The following is a 19,035-nucleotide window of genomic DNA, read 5'->3' as shown; positions in this document are numbered from 1 at the left end:
TGGAGCGTGAAGTGGAATTAGATCTATTTTTTGGGGGGTATCCAGATTAATATTACCAATTAGAATAATTTATGGTTTTCTCGGTTGTACTAATAAAATGAAGTATCCAGGCTCCGCTTAGAAAAAACCCAATTTGGAAATTTGGAATCTATCTATTCTATGATTACTACTTGTATCATATTCTATTTATAAATAGGATTGATAGAAAACTGTTAATTAATGGAGTAATATGATGAATACATTGGTTGAATATTTGTTTACAAGCATGAAGTAAATTGAAAAAAAAAAAGAAGTCGTAGCAAAAAGACATGCTATTGGGGCATTTGTCCTATATGTGCAAATCCAAATCGGGCAGATCTTTACTCGGAGTAGAGCATAAACCTAAAAGAATTGAAGAAGACCATTCGGGAACAAGAAAATGACATCGCAATTGCAATTTGATCTCGATGAAACAATACATCAATGAAAAGTTAGTTCGATAAATTGAAATTTTAATGAATTGTTTTTTTATTTATTGAAATTTCTAGTATAGATAAACGACCGCGGGCCAAAGGACAAAACTCATCTTTCTTGAAAAAATGGAAGGGAAGAAAAAGCCCCTTCATTAAAAGTTAGAAAGAGTCCTCTAAAGAAGGGTACAATCTAAACATTGATTCTTTTTTTCGCTATTTTTTTTTAACGGTATGCATCAAAAGGTGCCCGTACGGTTCTTAAGGGATACAATTTTATCCTAATCAACCGACTTTATCGACAAAGATTACTTTTTTTAGGCCAAGACGTTGAGAGCGAGACCTCGAATCAAATTATTGGTCTTATGATATATCTCAGTATAGAGGATGAGAACAAAGATCAGTATTTATTTATAAACTCTCCCGGTATAAACTCTCCCGGTGGAGGGGTAATAGCCGGAATAGCTATTTATGATACTATGCAATTTGTGAAACCAGATATACATACAATATGCATGGGATTAGCCGCTTCAATGGGATCTTTTATTCTGGTCGGAGGAGAAATTACCAAACGTCTAGCATTCCCTCACGCTCGGCGCCAATGAGTTTTTTTTTAGACAAAAAAGAAAAACTATGCCTTCGCCATAGAAAATATGAATATTAAGTAATAATAGCATGGCACTTTGAATTCCATATGAGAATTTTTTTCTTGTTTTTTTTCTAAACCATTAGGTTATGTATCGAAAGAGTAGTATGAGATAAAAGGCATTTGTGATTTTAGCTGATTTATCGGAGGCCTCTTTCAGCGTCACAAACTTTTTTGTTTTCAGGACGGAAGACTCTTAACAATATTTCTGTTATGAAAGACTACGAAATATTTTTTTTTAAGGAAAAAAAAAAAGAAACTTTGGGATTGCTGAATAACAAACGAAATAATAAAGCAACGGAACCATCCTAGTATTTATTTTAAAATTACAAAAAAAAAGGAAGGGTGGTTATTGGATAATTTACTGTCCCCGGTCTGATAGATCCTCCATTTTCTATTCCTTCGATGGAAGGTAAAAACGAATTCCATTGTGGAGCCGTATGCACTGCACAAAGGATGCCTGTACGATTGTTAATCCTATCTTTTTTATTCTTTTTGACTCATCATGATCATGCGAGATAGAGAAAACCATTTATTAAATCATCAGGGTAATGATCCATCAACCTGCTAGTTCTTTTTATGAGGGACAAACGGGAGAATTGATCCTGGACGCGGGAGAACTACTGACGCTGCGCGAAACCATCACAAAGGTTTATGTACAAAGAACAGGCAAACCCTTATGGGTTGTATCTGAAGATATGGAAAGGGATGCTTTTATGTCAGCAAAAGAAGCCCAAGCTCATGGAATTGTTGATGTTGTAGCGGTTGAATAAAAAATAGCGGGGATTTCACGCAAAAATCCGAAATTTGAGATTTTCTCTTCTTACCGGGGGTTAATATAATATTTTCTATTACTATTAATCCTATTAATTATTAGTATCGAATATAGAAGTAATTCATAATCATCCCGTTAGGATTGATCTAAACCAACTCATTATGTATACAATTCAACATGCCAACTATTAAACAACTTATTAGAAACACAAGACAGCCAATCAGAAATATCACCAAATCGCCCGCCCTTCGGGGATGCCCTCAGCGTCGAGGAACATGTACTAGGGTGTATGTGCGACTCGTTCAGACCATGGACCGGGACAAAAGAAAGTACAAATTTTTTTCCGTATCAGTGATAAATACCAGTGAATAGGATAGAATGAATGGAAGAACTCCGTTCACTACCTAAAAATAAATAAAAAAGATAAATTTATGGTTTCTATTGGTGCAAATCCAATCATCTCAATTTGCAATTTTAGATGAGAAAGAATTCCCCATTGGTAACAAATGCTTATCCATTAAGCAGAGGAAATCCTATTTAACAGAAGGATTATGGCCTTATTCTTCCAAGAACGGACTAAGAGGGTCAGCTACCCAACTAATCTTCATAATTAAATACCGTTACTGTATAGGTAGATCTCGTTGTGAAAGACCGATTACTAGCTAATTCATGGGTAGAGCCAAAGAGGGTGAACTGTACAAGTTAACAATAACATTGATGAAATAAAAGAAGGAGCTCCAGTGTATAGAGAGGACCTCACCGTTTAAGAAGTAACCATAGAAACGAAGGAACCCACTATTTCTTTATCCATTTCGATTTTTTTTATTTACTCGATGTTTTTTTTTTTTTTGATACCAAGTATCAATACAATTTCGTATTTTGGGGTCACTAGAACAAAAAAGAAATCGTGGTCGGGAAGGTTATAGTAGCAAAAGCCATTGGAATTTTTATTTTATACATTGGAAAAATACTTTTTGTTATTAATAGACTAGGAAAGGAGAAAGGACTAACTGAAAGGAAATCAATTAGTTATTCATCAAAGTTTCATTTATTCAATGACTAGAATTAAACGAGGATATATAGCTCGGAGACGTAGAACAAAAATTCGTTTATTTGCATCAAGCTTTCGAGGGGTTCATTCAAGACTTACTCGAACTATTACTCAACAGAAAATAAGAGCTTTGGCTTCAGCTTATCGGGATAGAGGTAGGCAAAAAAGAAATTTTCGACAGTTGTGGATCGCTCGAATAAATGCAGTAATTCAATATAATAAGGTAGACTACAGTTATAGTAGATTCATACACAATCTGTACAAGAGGCAGTTGCTTCTTAATCGTAAAATACTTGCCCAAATCGCTATATTAAATTGGAATTGTCTTTATATGATTTCCAATAAGATCATAAAATAAGAAGATTGGAAAGAATCCAGCGGAATGCTTAAAATGGAGTTCTCTCGAGAATGAACTCCGAGAAGGTAAAGTAGAAATTAGTATGATAAAATATGATAAAGTGGTCAAAATGAGCAAATATGTTCAATAAAAAAAAGATTAATTCTTCTTCTCCTTTTTTTTCTTACGACACGACAATCAAATCTAGATTTTGGGATTTTTCGAACAAAGCATCAATCGGCGGTTGAGTTTGGATTTTCATTTTAATTCAATTGAAGAGTAGCCTATTTATTCCTGGTTCTAAGACCAATAGTTCCAGCGGTAGACGCCCTTCTTTCAAATTGTTTCTCATTATTAAGAAAAGGTAACAAAGATAAAATACGAGCTTGTTTTATAGCAATAGTAATTAAGCGTTGCTGTTTTAAGGTCAATCTATTTACCCGTCTAGATAATATTTTTCCTTGTTCACTAATAAATCGACTAATTAAACTCATGTTTCTATAATCAATTCGATCCCCCGATTGAATCGGGGGCAAACGCCTACGAAAAGATTGTTTGGATTTAAGAAGGAGTCTCTTGGATTTATCCATGGTTTGTTTATTCCTTATCCCGAAAATCCTATTTCGATCGGATCTAAAATAATTTAGAATTAAGAAATAGGATTTGATTTGTTTATATTTAAATCGAAAATATGTTTAATATATGTAATTTTGCATCTTCCTTGGATTGGAAAAGGGTGACACACAGACGATTGGTTCGATCTATTTCTTTATCTCCCCATGAATCGTATGTTTGTAACAACGGGGACAGAATTTTCTCAATTCCAATCGACTAGGCGTATTGTGTCGATTCTTTTGAGTAATATATCTGGAAATCCCCACGGATTCCTTATTAACACCGTTTCGAACACAACGAGTACATTCCAAAATAACTGTTACTCGGGCATCTTTACCCTTGGCCATGAACCTCCCTTGTATTTTTGATTCACGCAACTCTTCTATTTTCCGATCCAAAATGAAGAAAAAAAGAGAAGTTGGTAACTCGAAATCAAATTATAAAAGATTTCGTTGCAATCAAATATAAAATATAGTAATACAATGATTTCTAAATTTAGAATCGCAGTACCGTTTTGCATTTAAGTATCTTGTATGATATTGTTGCCCTAGCCATCACATTTTCATTTTCGTTCTCACTCTTTTATTAATTCAATTGGAACCCCGCGCGGAGTCCAAGTTTGAGGGAAGTTGAATCCAGTTTTATTCTTTCTCTTTTCTAACTTATTCTAAGTCTAAAAACTCTAAAAAAAAGAAGGGGAAGGGGATTAGTCACAGATATTTGATTGTTTTTCTAATCTTCTTCACCCCTTCCCAAGTCAATAACTAGAATGAAAAAAATGGGAATACCAACGCATCCGGGAATAAACGATTGATCTCGATTAATAGACCCGCTAAAGCCCCGAACCATATAGTACTTACTACCGGTGCCACGGAGAGATATGTTTTTAGATCTCGCATTTAAAACCCTCCTACTTTATAGTAATTTGTAATACATAATGGTATTACATACCATCAAATGTATATATAGTTAATAACCGCTTGTTAAGTCTTTTTATTATAGTTTAATATATGATATGAGACAAAAAAGAAGAAATGGCAAGATAATTTGTGTATACCAATGGAGGAAATAAATCAAAAATGTGGAAAATAAGACAGAGATTCTCTACAATGACACTGTAGACCAATTGAAAGGGATGTAGCGCAGCTTGGTAGCGCGTTTGTTTTGGGTACAAAATGTCACAGGTTCAAATCCTGTCATCCCTACCTATTACTTATCTTCTGAACAGTAACGAGAAATCAATTGAGATCCATAAAAATGGAACATACATATACCGAATCAATCTTTTTTTTTTAATTTCATTTTATCATATTCTATATGATAATATATGTATGCAAGATATATTAGGGTTGCATTTAGTTTGATAATAAAACGCTCTTAGTTCAGTTCGGTAGAACGCGGGTCTCCAAAACCCGATGTCGTAGGTTCAAATCCTACAGAGCGTGATTCGATTGTTGTTGTTGTTAGATCAAAATTAGACTGAAATAATTCAACAGAAATCAAAATTTTACCTCCTGCAAGTAGGAGGTCCATCAAAAAAAGAACTTTTAATTAATCAAAGGTCCAACTGATCCCCCGTATTGTAAATATGCGGTTGTTAGATCAAAATTAGACTGAAATAATTCAACAGAAATCAAAATTTTACCTCCTGCAAGTAGGAGGTCCATCAAAAAAAGAACTTTTAATTAATCAAAGGTCCAACTGATCCCCCGTATTGTAAATATGCGGTTACAAATAATCGAGCCAAAGTAATAGGAATTAGACCTAATACGATAGAAAAACAATACGATTCCAAATAGAAAAACACTTTTAATTAATCAAAGGTCCAACTGATCCCCCGTATTGTAAATATGCGGTTACAAATAATCGAGCCAAAGTAATAGGAATTAGACCTAATACGATAGAAAAACAATACGATTCCAAATAGAAAAACTTCAATCATTTCAATTTAGTTGAACGAGGAAAAGGAGAGGTAATATCTATCCTTAAAATATTAATCGGTATTGCCCATGAATCTCAATGACCAGGAATTGGAAATTGAATTGACAAGGTAAAGAACTCTACAATATATAGAATATATAGAATACCACAGAAACGTGTAAATATGCGGTTACAAATAATCGAGCCAAAGTAATAGGAATTAGACCTAATACGATAGAAAAACAATACGATTCCAAATAGAAAAACTTCAATCATTTCAATTTAGTTGAACGAGGAAAAGGAGAGGTAATATCTATCCTTAAAATATTAATCGGTATTGCCCATGAATCTCAATGACCAGGAATTGGAAATTGAATTGACAAGGTAAAGAACTTACAATATATAGAATATATAGAATACCACATAAACGTTTCTTTTTTTTAATTGTACATTCAATTAATTTCAATCAAATAAGTCGTATCTTGTTCAGACCGATAAATAGAGCTGAGGTTAGAGTTAAAATTGCTAGTAGAAAACCGAAATAACTAGTGAGAGTAGGCATGACGAGGCTAAATGAAATACGTTATTTTTATCCATATGTTTATAAAGCACTTCCCTAAGTTTCTATTTTTGAAAGATACGCGTATGGATAAGTAAAAATACCAATTGAAAGTTTTTGATTCATCTATTATTATGATTATAGATGATACTAACAAAAATCTTGTGACATAGGTAAGAAATCAATTCGTCATCTGTCTCTCTATCCCGCGATTCGGAATAAACGGATTCATTGGACAACGCAAGAGTTGTAAAAACTAATATTCTTATTATAAACAATAATTAATTTATTAAAAATTAATTTAATATATAAATCTATTAAATAGATTCTAAATAATTAGAAAGACAAAATAAAAAAAGAAAAAATAATAAATAAACTATGTTGTGTAACTTTTTTTCAAACATGAAGGCTCTTTGAATCGCTGAAGAATGAATGATCTTATAATGCCCTTTATTTAAATTTGATTCCAACTAATTAGATTTTCTGTAGTGGGTTCATTCCCATAAAATCTTGAATAAAAAGAAAAAAGTATCGCACGATCAGATCACTCAAAACTAGGTTCTACATTTATTCTTTCCATATTAAAACCATTCTTCTAATTAGGTGAAGAACGATCCTTTGAGTCTAATATAACAATAATAATGCGTGCATTACGAATATTGATTATTATTCTATTCCTTGTTCTCTTTCGTTCATTGAATCCTATGTACTACTGTTACTTGTTACTGGACGACTAACCAATTCCTTAAAATAAAAAAAGATTCAAACAAAAATATAACTACAAACACAAAAGAAATATTTCTAGATTTCAAGTCAAATTTAATTGAATTTGGCGACTATGAGAATCCGCTTCCTGAATTATTATAAACCAACCAGTCGGATTCACATTTTACCCAATCTTCGCTGTGTAGCCCGAAGCCAATAACCGAGAGAACTCTTAATACTACATAATACTACATACAGGAATTTTCATAATTTTCTATTGAATGAATGGTACATGATTCTACATCGACAAGCACCAAGAAAAGAAGAAACAAATTATTTAGTGCTTCATTTCGATATTGATTGTGAAATTGCGTTGCTGCGCCAGAAGAAGGATAGCTATACTGATTCGGTATACTCTAAAAACACCATCGGTACAATATTGACGATCTTACAAAGATAAAATTTCAGTGAATTTCCATTTACTGATCTCATCTTTTACGAAATCGATCCCCTTTTGACTGTACAAGAATATGTGGAGCTCGGCATGTCTGGAAGCACAGGAGAACGTTCTTTTGCTGATATTATCACCAGTATTCGATACTGGGTCATTCATAGCATTACTATACCTTCTCTATTCATTGCAGGTTGGTTATTAGTCAGCACGGGTTTAGCTTACGATGTTTTTGGAAGCCCTTGTCCAAATGAGTATTTTACAGAGAGCCGACAAGGAATTCCATTAATAAGTGGCCGTTTTGATTCTTTGGAACAACTCGATGAATTTAGTCGATCTTTTTAGGAGGAACAAATGACTATCGATAAAACTTATCCTATTTTTACAGTGCGATGGTTGGCTGTTCACGGACTAGCTGTACCTACCGTTTCTTTTTTAGGGTCAATATCAGCAATGCAGTTCATCCAACGATAAACCTAATCCGAATTATAGAGCTATGACACAATCAAATCCGAACGAACAAAATGTTGAATTGAATCGTACCAGTCTTTACTGGGGGTTATTACTCATTTTTGTACTTGCTGTTTTATTTTCCAATTATTTCTTCAATTAAATAAAAGAAAATACTAAATAATAGTACGAATTATCTTATCCCATTCGGAAGGATATCATCTCATAATTATCTATGACTGTTTCTGTCTCTAGCACGACCACTTGATGAAATGGGGAGGGAAGTGGGACAAATGGCCGAGACTACTGGAAGGATTCCTCTTTGGATAATAAGTACTGTAACTGGTATTCCTGTGATCGGTTTAGTCGGTATTTTCTTTTATGGTTCATATTCTGGATTAGGTTCATCTCTGTAATAATCGGATGAACTGAGTTGTAGACATGAAAGCGTAAGAACTCAACAGGATCCCCCTCGAATCAGAAAAAAAGAGGGGGTAGGTCCCGTTGAGCTCTTACTAATTAGAATAATTTATTCATATAAATGACAAAATGGATCTTTCCGATGTTTCACAAAACTTATTTCTTTCTGATTCTGAATTGCTTCAAAAAATTGATTCAGACCATCTCTTTTGCGATAGTATCGGTCGATACTTTCAAAGCGAAAAAAAAAGAAAGAGAGAATCACTCGATTCCCTCCTTATGGATGACACAATCCCAATATAACAATAATATATTTCTATCGATCAGATATCACAAACCCTTTAATATAGTAAAATATACTAATAGAATTTTCTCTAGTTATTTTAATATAAAATAGAATTTATAAATTCATTGAATTTGTTCACTACTTATGTAATAAATCAAAAAATGGTTCTGATAAACCGGGAAAAATTGAAACCAAGAATAGGGATCTTTGACGAACGGGATCAAGAATTATTAATTATTTTATTATTTCGACACAAGAACAAGAAAAGGAATTTTTCTGGTATCAAAGACTAGGAAGATGAATAATCCCTTCTAGAATCCTTTGTTCCCTTCATTTTTTTTTTCTATTCTCCATTTACTTATCTTATTTTTAATATCTAATCAAATTTCATTCTATTAGAATAAAAATGGATACATTCAATGACATTTCAATCTGGCACCAGTGACATAATAATACCGCTCCTATTTGCATTGTAAAAAACAAAGAAATAAAGAAGAGGTAAAATAGTCTTCCTCACAATATCCATACTATGACTAGTAATGCGGTACAAGTCATTCCCGAAATACGATAGAAAAAAATATAAACAAAAACAAGGAAAAAGTTTTTCATAATTTTGTGATCATACATAATTAAATTAGAGAATTGCCAACAAAAATTTGGTTTTTTTTACGAACTTGATGTTGATAAATACGCAGATTTAGAAATTCATTTCGGACAATTGAACCTTCTCAAACTGTTTCTTTTTAAGAACTAAAAAGATTTGTGCCAAAATAACAGATCCAAAAAAGAACAAAAGGCCTTGGACACGTAATGGATCTTGAAGGACTATTTCCGCATCTCCCTGACCAAATCCTCCCACATTAGGATTACTCGTTAATGGTTGATCCAGTTTGATAGATTCGCCCTCTGAAACAAGAAGTTCTGGTCCTGGAGGGATAATATCAACCACTTGACGCTCATTCGATGCATCCACTATGGTTATTTCATATCCTCCTTTTTCTTTTCGTATTATTTTGCTTACTATACCTGCTGTTGTAGCATTATAAACATTATTATTACTCTTACTCCCGTCGGGATAAATCTGACCCCTTCCCCTGTTCCCGCCTACGTATATGGGATATTTTAAGAAGTGAACATCTTTCTTAGTCGCAGGGTCCGGGGAAAGAATAGAAAAGGTGATTTCACTATATTTCTGACCAGGAACGGGCCCTATCACAAGAATATTTTTTTTAGTGGGACGATAGCTCTGAAAAGACAGATTGCCCATCTTTTCTTTAATCTCGGGAGAAATACGATCGGGGGGGGGGGGGGGGGGCTAATTCAAACCCTTCGGGTAAAATAAGAACAGCCCCCATTCAAACCGCCCCTTTTCCCATTCGCAAGAACTTGTTTCAGTTGCATATCATAAGGAATTCGAACAACTGCTTCAAATACAGTATCAGGAAGTACCGCTTGTGGAACCTCGATATCCACGGGCTTATTAGCTAAATGGCAGTTGGCGCAGACAATACGGCCGGTTGCTTCTCGTGGATTTTCATAACCCTGCTGTGCAAAAATGGGATATGCATTTGAAACGGGTGCCCAAGTTATTATATATATCATGAGTGATACGGAAATAGATCGAGTAATCTCTTCCTTTATCGAAGAAAAGGTATTTCTAGTTTGCATGGTCCAATCATTGAGCCCAAAAATTTCTACAATAAAATTAGGTAGGTCCCTAGTATAGTTCCCTATCCATGATTCTGCTATTTACTGAAATAATCTTACTCGAATATAGGAGGCATCCTTCTGGATGGGTAGAAGGAATAAGTACAATTTTGAATGTTTTACTTATGTTACAAAGTAACAAACATTAGATTTTTCAGTCATTCATTGAATGATAAATCACTACAAGTGACGGAGATACACGATTTAAATAACGGAAGATCCAATATTTGAAAATTGTGTCCAGAATGACCGGAAAAGTGGAAACAAGACCGGATATAATTTGATCGTTATGAGAAAATCCAAAATCTTTGTAGACAGAACCAATCATTAGTTCCCAACCATGGGGCGAATGGAATCCTATACATAAATCAGTTAATAAAAGAATAGAAAAAGCTTTTATTGTGTCGCTTAAATTATATAGGAACTCTTGAACCCAAGAGTTAAGAATAACAAGTTCTTCATTACCAAGAATAGAATAACCACTTAGAATAATGAAACAGATTATATTTGTCGAGAAGTGCAAAATCGTATGGATACGATCCTCATTGTGCATCTTGATCAATTGGATCGTTTCTTTGTAGATTCCGATACGAAGCTTTTGTAGATGTGTTTCTGGGTATTCCTTTAACATTTCGTCCAAGAGAAAGAGTTCCTCTAATTCTCTAACTTTTTTTATAATACTCTTTTCTTGAATATCATTCAAAAAAATTTCGGATTGACCAGTATTCCACCAATTAGTAACCCAAGATTCTAGGCTTTTATTAAATAAAAGAGAGATCCACCAGAGCAAAAATACTATAGATGCAAGATATGAATGCTTTCTTTTTTGCCATTTTTTCGTCTTTGATTTTTTAATGAACTCACTTCATTCGTTACCTCTCTACACTACTAATATTTATATCAAACATAAGTTCTATTACAAGTCATATGGATACTATTATGAATCCATTCCCTGTTTTTTAGTTTTTGATTTGTGATTCATTAGTTAATCCTTGAATTTCGAAATAATACAGAAAGAAAATATCAAAGAATCCACTTTTGTTACTGTGGAGTTGATTTACATACGCATAAAAATTTCGGACAAAGACTGTTTTCTGTCTGTTCCGTATACGTCTGCTTTGGCTCAAATGAGCATTCTGAAGAAATTCCCGTTAAGTTATACTATTACTATGCTCTATAAAATGGTCTATAAAAAAGACTATTGTTTCTTTTCAGTTTTATCCCTCTTGCTACGAACTAAGAAAGCATTCATTCTGAACTTCATTTTTCAAAAAACTTCAATTGGTACACGCAAGAAATAGGCCAATTCGGCAGCCTTTTGCTCAATTTCTCGTGGGGTCAGATTCTGATCGGTACGAGTCAAGGGAATGGCCCCTTGGCCTCTGATTTCCATATAAAGGACACGACCTGCAGAAATACCCTCTTTAACTTCTATTCTGATGGACTGAATGTCTTTCATAAGGAATCGGAGGAAGATTCGACGATTTTTTCCAGGAAACCCCCAACGAAAAATAGACACTATTCCTTCTTTTCTATCGAATCCATCATAACCGCTACCTACATTCCACAAAATTGTGCACCACAGATAGGAGCTAATAAAGAGACCTGCAATCCCATAGAAAGACATTACGATCCCCTGTGGAAAAAAAATTATTTGCTGAGACCGAAATAAAGATATCAAATCCCTACCAAGATAACTGGAAGTTCCAACCAACAAAAACCCTAATGAACCTAAAAAAAGGATAAAGGCCCAGCAGAAATTGCTGATTTTTCGAGATCCTCTTATAAATTCTATCCATATACGTTCTGATCGCCAACTCATACTAGATCTCGTTGCATTTTATTGGAATTGTTAGAATAACAAAAATATATTTGACTTTTTTTGTTTCCGAAGTAACTCTAATCAACTAGCACTATTTTGATGTGAACCTTTACTTTAGGAGTAATTCATCGAATTACTTAGATCTAAAATAATAACATCACCTTTATATGATTCCCTATAGATACCTACATCCATATAGATATATTGATTTTACATCTCAACCATTCGTCGCCCGATCTGTTATATATTTTCGATTTTCAAATACTTATAATTCATTTCCTCAGATATCATGTTTACGCATGTATAATCGCTTATGTTTGGAGTCAGCCACATGTTAGACTCTAGTCTACTAAATAGATAGCTGTGTTATCGTCAAAGTCTAAGTTTTGAAAAAAAAAAAAATAGACGGCACTAGCATATTTAAAAAATCTTGTTTTTTTGAACATGAAGAGATAAAGAAGCCATTGCAATTGCCGGAAATACTAGGCCTACTAAAGGCACAAAAATAGAGGGTAAGTTTGTCATAGAATGGATACCTCGACTTAATATTTGTACCTGTTATTTATTGTTATATTAATATTTTTACCTGTTATTTATTGTTATATTAATATTTTTACCTGTTATTTATTGATTGTTATAAAAGGTATCTTAGAATTATACTAATTCATATATAATTATACTAAGTAATATCTACTTGAGTATATATAGAAAAGGAATGCGGAATGTCGAATTAAATAAATGGACTTACTCATCTTTCGACATGAAATATATGTATCATAATAGACTTTTGTATTATTTTATTTATTATCTTGTCTTATAATTTTTTTGAATAAAATTTCATAAAGATTTTCGTACAAATTACCCAAAAGTTCGTTATAATCCGATCCAACAACAGGGATTCGTAGTAAAACTAGAGATCCTCTAGAGATGTAGAAAGATGCAAGACTCTATGCCGCTATTTGCTATAGTTGGATTATATATCCACATGTAATGTAAGAAGGGAGCATGAAATTCATTTTATTCCCGCCAAATTTTGCGGAAGAAATAATTTGCTCTTTTATTTTGTTTAATAGGGGTTTCCTAATTACTAATAAGGAATATCGGTAAAAAAAATTTCTCCGCATGATTCTTTCTACAATTTAATCTTATGTTACCAAAGAAAAATCCATTCTTCGAATTTTTACTTTGATTCCTATAAAGTAAATAACTACTTGTTCGTCACAAAAAAAATAATTCATTTTTGAAGTTTTAAGTAAGGCTTTACTTGATTGAATTTTGATTCGAGGGAACGAAAGCGTGGAGCTGAAATAACTCACTCAAAACACCTTTTAAAGGATTACGTGGTACGATTAGATCGAATAAGCCCTTATCGAATAAATATTCAGCCACCTGTGAACCCTCAGGGACTGTCGTATTCAATGTTTGTTCAATTACTCTTTTACCCGCAAATGCGATGTAGGCATCGGGTTCGGCAATAATGATATCCCCCAACATACCAAAACTAGCTGTCACCCCACCAGTAGTAGGAGATGTAAGGATTGCTACATAGAATAATTTTTTATTTGATTGATAATCATATAAAGCGGAAGATATTTTTGCCATTTGCATCAAGCTCACACTTCCTTCTTGCATGCGTGCTCCTCCAGAAGCACACACTAAAATAAGAGGTAAAAATTGATTTGTAGCATACTCGATCAAACGGGTGATTTTCTCGCCTACTACAGATCCCATACTACCCCCCATAAACTTAAAATCCATAATCCCAATTGCTATGGGAATACCGTTTAATTTACCTGTGCCTGTTTGAATAGCCTCAGTTAATCCTGTCTTTATTTGATAAGAATCAATACGATCTTTATAAGGTTCCTCCTCCGAATGAAATTCAATGGGATCTAAAGAGACCATGTCTTCATCCATAGGGTCCCAAGTACCTGGATCAATCAAAAGTTCGATTCTATCTGAACTACTCATTTTCAAATGGTATCCACATTGTTCACAAATATTCATTTTGGATTTAAAATATTTCTTATAATTTAATCCATAACAATTTTCGCATTGAACCCACAAATGCCTGTATTTTTGAGTTCCATCTAGATCATTAGAACTTTCGGTATCACTTTCCGTAGAACTTTCCGTAGAACTTTCCGTAGAACTTTCCGTAGAACTTTCGATAGAACTTTCCGTAGAACTTTCGATAGAACTTTCCGTAGAACTTTCGATAGAACTTTCCGTAGAACTTTCCGTAGAACTTTCCGTAGAACTCTCCGTTCTAGTTAAATCACTTCCATCCGTGCTAGTTCTTATACTGGAACTCTCACTTTCACTACTATTTCCACCTTCACCACAAATGTAACTATAAACGTAACTGTCACTGTAATTGTGACTACCACTTAAAAAGTAACTATCAATACAGATTTGAGACCGAAGATAACTGTCAATGCAACTATTAATGTGATTATTCCAACTATCATAGTCGGAATCATCACTCTTAGATACATTATTTTTATAAGTAGAGTTCCGAAAACTATAAAAAAAACTTTCTAGTTCACTTACAAAAGAAGGATCATTGTCAATCTCAAAAATTTGATTTTCACTATCCAAATATATGGAATAACTGCTGCTATTACTATCCCTAACTAAAAAAGTGTCATCAGATACGAAATTCCGAATGCCGACTAAATCATCAACAGTACTGTAACTAGAATTGTCACTATGACTAGGAATGTTTTTATTCATATTATTGATAATTGATCCTTCACTTTCAATAGGACCAAGACTATTGATTGATTTACTTAGCCTAGACCTGTACTCTAACTCCCCGTTAGACAACCTCGAATTTAACCATCTTTTTTCCATAGAGCTTTCTTGCCCCTATTTCCATCAAAATACAATAGATGAATAGTCATTCGATAAAAAATAAATCATTTGAATATCTCATTTCCTACCAGGAATAGGATCTAAATCCAATCACTCGGATTATTAACTACTAACGAGTGGGTCTTAAAAAAAAAGTGTTCCGTTATATATAATATAGTGAAGTTATACTTAGGGTTCTCGCAAAAGAGAATTTTTTTTTCAATTAAATCAATTAAATTAATAATTTAATTGATTTAATTGAAAAATAGCGGTTTCTCACCTGTTATATCAAATTCACATAAAAAAAAGTTCAGAATTCTAATTTGTTTCAATTCTGGGAATAGAAATGATATCCATAGAAATACAGGATTTTACAATGCAAATAAGGTAAAAACTCATGATCAAGAAGAAAGAATTTAGCAGGGGCCCACAACCACTACGATATTGGGCTCTTCGATGAGTTCCACGAACCAGACCCACAAAGCAGCATCATAGGTGCAACGCAGGAGGGAACTTCCTTTACAAATACCATTTGAAAAAGTACTAGATATATATATTTAGACAAAAATGTAAACTAGCAAGTCTTCCAGGGTTTGAAAGAAGAAAAAGAACGTACCCAACGTTATGATTACGAACAGACTGCCCCATTCGGCAGAGAATCAATCACGGGCCTTTCAGAGCAAGGTTCCTTAGACTATTGTTCTCATCAAATATACCGAACTTCAGTGAAGCAAGGATTGTGGCCACTCTCTGGCTGGGGATGCATGATGAAGAGAATCCGCCAAAGTCCTTATGCTAGGATGGAGCCCAAGATGGGTAAACCTTGACTATAATCAGATAGTTGGGTTAATAAGAAGAAATAAATCCCAAAGAAAATGTTGAAGGAATTCAAGGGGAAAGAGCTCAGTCGTCAGAGCAAGTATATCTATCTCGTATCACAGGGGTTTGAACAAGAAGAGGGACTGGCAGGGGAAACCCAAGCTAAATTGGGAAAGGTAAGACAAGAGAATGGAAGGTCTCTTTTTCACAAAGACCCTTACAACAGGCAATGTGTGGATCTAAGGGATGTAAACATGAGAAAAGAGGAGGAGGAATGAAATACAGGCCAGTGGTACGAATCGATGGTTGAAAGGATGGGGAGAAAGCAATGAGTGAAAGCCGGCGTGAAGAAATACCTACTTTCTCATCTTTTTTGAGCCTGCATACCTCTAAGCCAAACAAGAAAGAAGAGGGAATAAAGGAGAAGAAGAAGAGTCAGTTTGACCTTGACTTTATACTAGAGGAAGTATCAAGATCAAAAAGTAGAGGCAAGGTTATAGCCTGATGATGGGGAAACCCAAGTGGGCAAAAACAACAGATATTCTACGAAAGTAGGAGAAAAGGGGCAAGCTTACTCAATGTGTGGAGAACCAAGAACCCTGAGGTAAAGGACTATGCTACGTGGCTCTCCCAATGGACTCCTTTGCCTTCCCTTCACTGTTGGGCTATTGGGAGGAGAAAGGATGGGTATTCATATACCTGTTATTCTGAGGCAAAGAGAAATCTCGAAAGGAAGTCAAGGCATAAGTAGGAAAGTGAAAGCTGTCCAAGGTAAGATCAGAGTGGACACATTCCAGCTGGCTTTTTGTGGGGAAGAGGAGTATTGGGAAACGAGAGACTAAGTGGCAAGTATAGAAGAATAGAAGAGCGGTCGATTCCCCGCTAGGCAATTAGCCGTATTTTGATGCAAAAGAAAAGGACCAATTCAGAATAGAAATCCACCTATGCCCTCCTCATCTTCTCTTCCTATTTCTAAGGAAGACTTCGACCCCTTTCCAATTTCCCGGAGATTCCTTGATTCTTTGTTCTGACTAACCACTGGAGTCTTGCTTTTTTGTGTGTGTTGTCTGAAAATGGGTTTGATTTGCTTCACCTATAATCATTTCTACTCTTCTTTGTATTCATCAAAGCTCATCCCCTAATTAATCTCCGTCGCATATCCTACTCTTTAATGTCTTACGCATCTCAGTTAGCAATTAGAAAAAAGATGAGAAGTAAGGGAAGACTCATCCTTCGCGACTCCCTTCTCTGATTTTGACTGAACATACTTCCACTACACCCAAGTGGGGTTAATCGGGACTCCCACTCTGGGACTAGGGAGATCCCCTATACATCCTGTTTCCGTGCCTCTCCTCCTTCTCTCTCCCCCCTAAACGGATTATCAAAGAAAAAAGCCCCGCTTCCATTGCCATTGGGTCCCCTCTCTGATAAGGAAATACATCTTTTGTATCTATCGTCAAATGATTCTATTCGTAGGAAAGCCTCGAAACGTGATGGCCCTTAATATATTAATAATAAAAAGAATGGGACGCTGTTTTGGAAGCAAAAAAGAGATGGAATGAATTCAAGCTAGCAAAGGGGACTAAGGTAGGGGACGAGAAAGGTAAAGAGAAGGGGCCGTCGTTGGTGGGTAACAGAGCTTTCCTATCGACGATCTTTCTCGGTGCATAAGCGAGGCTTAGCCAAGTACCGCATAAGCAAGAAAGCCAATAGACCTTGTTGAATAGCCTGTACGAAAAGACTGTTGAAGAGGATTTGCCTAGAGTCATTAACCATTTCTTTCTTTTGGTGTGAGGAACTTATTATGAATCCACTGATTTCTGCCGCTTCCGTTATTGCTGCTGGATTGGCCGTCTCCGCAGTGAGTGTTTTAGGGGTTATTAGCAGTGTATATTACACACAAAAAGTTGATTTCTCCCTAAAAAAAATATCAATAAACAGAACTGAATCCTTTTTAAACCAGGATGTTTTATATCCTGATTGTACGAGGATCCAGCTTGTTTATATGGTGTGTTTGTTGACGTAATAAGGTGGGGGTAAGGGTACAGGTCTAGCTTGACGAAATAAGCTTATTCCTCACTCGCCCTGCACCATGATAATGCAGTTACCAAAGGAAATGCCACTACGCCTTTGGTGTTGGCACTCAGTGGATGGAGCCTTACATGAAAGATTGTCTCTCTGATGATATATGTTAACAACAACGTCAACCATCACATCAGAGTTATCCAATGACAATCTAGGTAAGGAGTTAGGTGGGAGCTTATTCGTAGTCAAACGTCTCCAATCAGTATAATCATGTTCACACTTACCTAAAATAGCTTTCTCGCCTCTTTCTTTGATTTGTACTTAATTTGATTATACTAGCATATAAGAACTTGTTATAATTCTATATTTGTGGATTGTTTCATCAATGGTGTTGTGCCCGAATCTCTTTTTGACTATGCGCTTTCACTATTATTAGTTCATAATAATAATGAGTGAGCAATTATAGAATAATAATTCTTTTCTTTCTATTCATAGAGATAGGGGACATAATTCACATGGGGTAAGTCGTCTCGCTTGGGCTGCTTTAATGGTAGTCTTTATTCTCTTTCACTCGGAGTATGGGGAAGAAGTAAGTGGACTCTCTCTAGAAGTACTACTAATTGAAGAATGAAACTGTCTCGTATGGATTGTTTTTGGCTTATTTGATAGATCCTTCTGCAACACTTTTGATCTTTGTGACAGTAAAAAAGAGGATTATCCCTTTAAAAGTAGATACATACTTTCGACACGCAAAGAAGATAGACATAGTGGTTGTCCAATGAGATACTCTTCCATAAGAATCTACTACTTCATAATAAGATAGTACCTCGGCCCCATCCATATTACGGTGCTTCCCACTTCTTTGATTTATTATTCTTAGTCTTTTAGTTCTTTTCTTTACTAAATAGTAGGATTTCTGCTTCTTTTATCGAACTCATTTCATATGATGGCTCAAACGTGAAAGATGGGATTGACTAATTCTTTTATAAATCCGAAGAGAAAAAGTGCCTACGGAACCGAACCCCTGGATTATCTGTCAATTGCTCAATCAATTACTTCTTTATCATGCTAGAACAAGGAAGGATTAGTGGCGACTGCAAGCACATACCTATGGATCTATGTCACCAAAAACCCCCAGCAAG

The 19,035-nt window shown here is 34.7% G+C and overlaps 1 protein-coding gene, 2 non-coding genes and 1 pseudogene across 3 annotated transcripts; 3 read left to right on the top strand and 1 right to left on the bottom strand.

Moving 5' to 3' along the window:
• The first annotated feature begins 5,004 nt into the window (after positions 1-5,004).
• TRNAP-UGG (transfer RNA proline (anticodon UGG)) lies at positions 5,005-5,078 on the top strand. Its single transcript has one exon. It is a non-coding gene; the product is annotated as a tRNA-Pro (tRNA).
• A 166-nt stretch (positions 5,079-5,244) lies between these two features.
• Positions 5,245-5,318, top strand: TRNAW-CCA (transfer RNA tryptophan (anticodon CCA)). Its single transcript has one exon. It is a non-coding gene; the product is annotated as a tRNA-Trp (tRNA).
• Positions 5,319-7,240: 1,922 nt separating this feature from the next.
• LOC147792309 (uncharacterized) lies at positions 7,241-8,187 on the top strand (annotated as a pseudogene).
• Positions 8,188-12,051: 3,864 nt separating this feature from the next.
• On the bottom strand, positions 12,052-15,198 carry LOC111785813 (acetyl-coenzyme A carboxylase carboxyl transferase subunit beta, chloroplastic-like). Its single transcript, XM_087125066.1, has 2 exons — positions 12,811-15,198; positions 12,052-12,779 (listed from the first exon to the last, which is right to left on the bottom strand). The coding sequence occupies exon 1, from the start codon at positions 15,047-15,049 to the stop codon at positions 13,454-13,456; it is 1,596 nt and encodes a 531-aa protein (XP_086981192.1). The 5' UTR covers positions 15,050-15,198; the 3' UTR covers positions 12,052-12,779; positions 12,811-13,453.
• Between the last annotated feature and the right edge of the window lie 3,837 nt (positions 15,199-19,035).

This window comes from Cucurbita pepo, chromosome 6, assembly GCF_057944985.1.
Source record: "Cucurbita pepo subsp. pepo isolate OVF chromosome 6, ASM5794498v1, whole genome shotgun sequence".
In the NCBI taxonomy this organism is placed as follows: Eukaryota; Viridiplantae; Streptophyta; class Magnoliopsida; order Cucurbitales; family Cucurbitaceae; genus Cucurbita; species Cucurbita pepo.
Note: the sequence above shows the minus strand (reverse complement) of the source record. Positions and strands in the feature narration are given on the sequence as shown.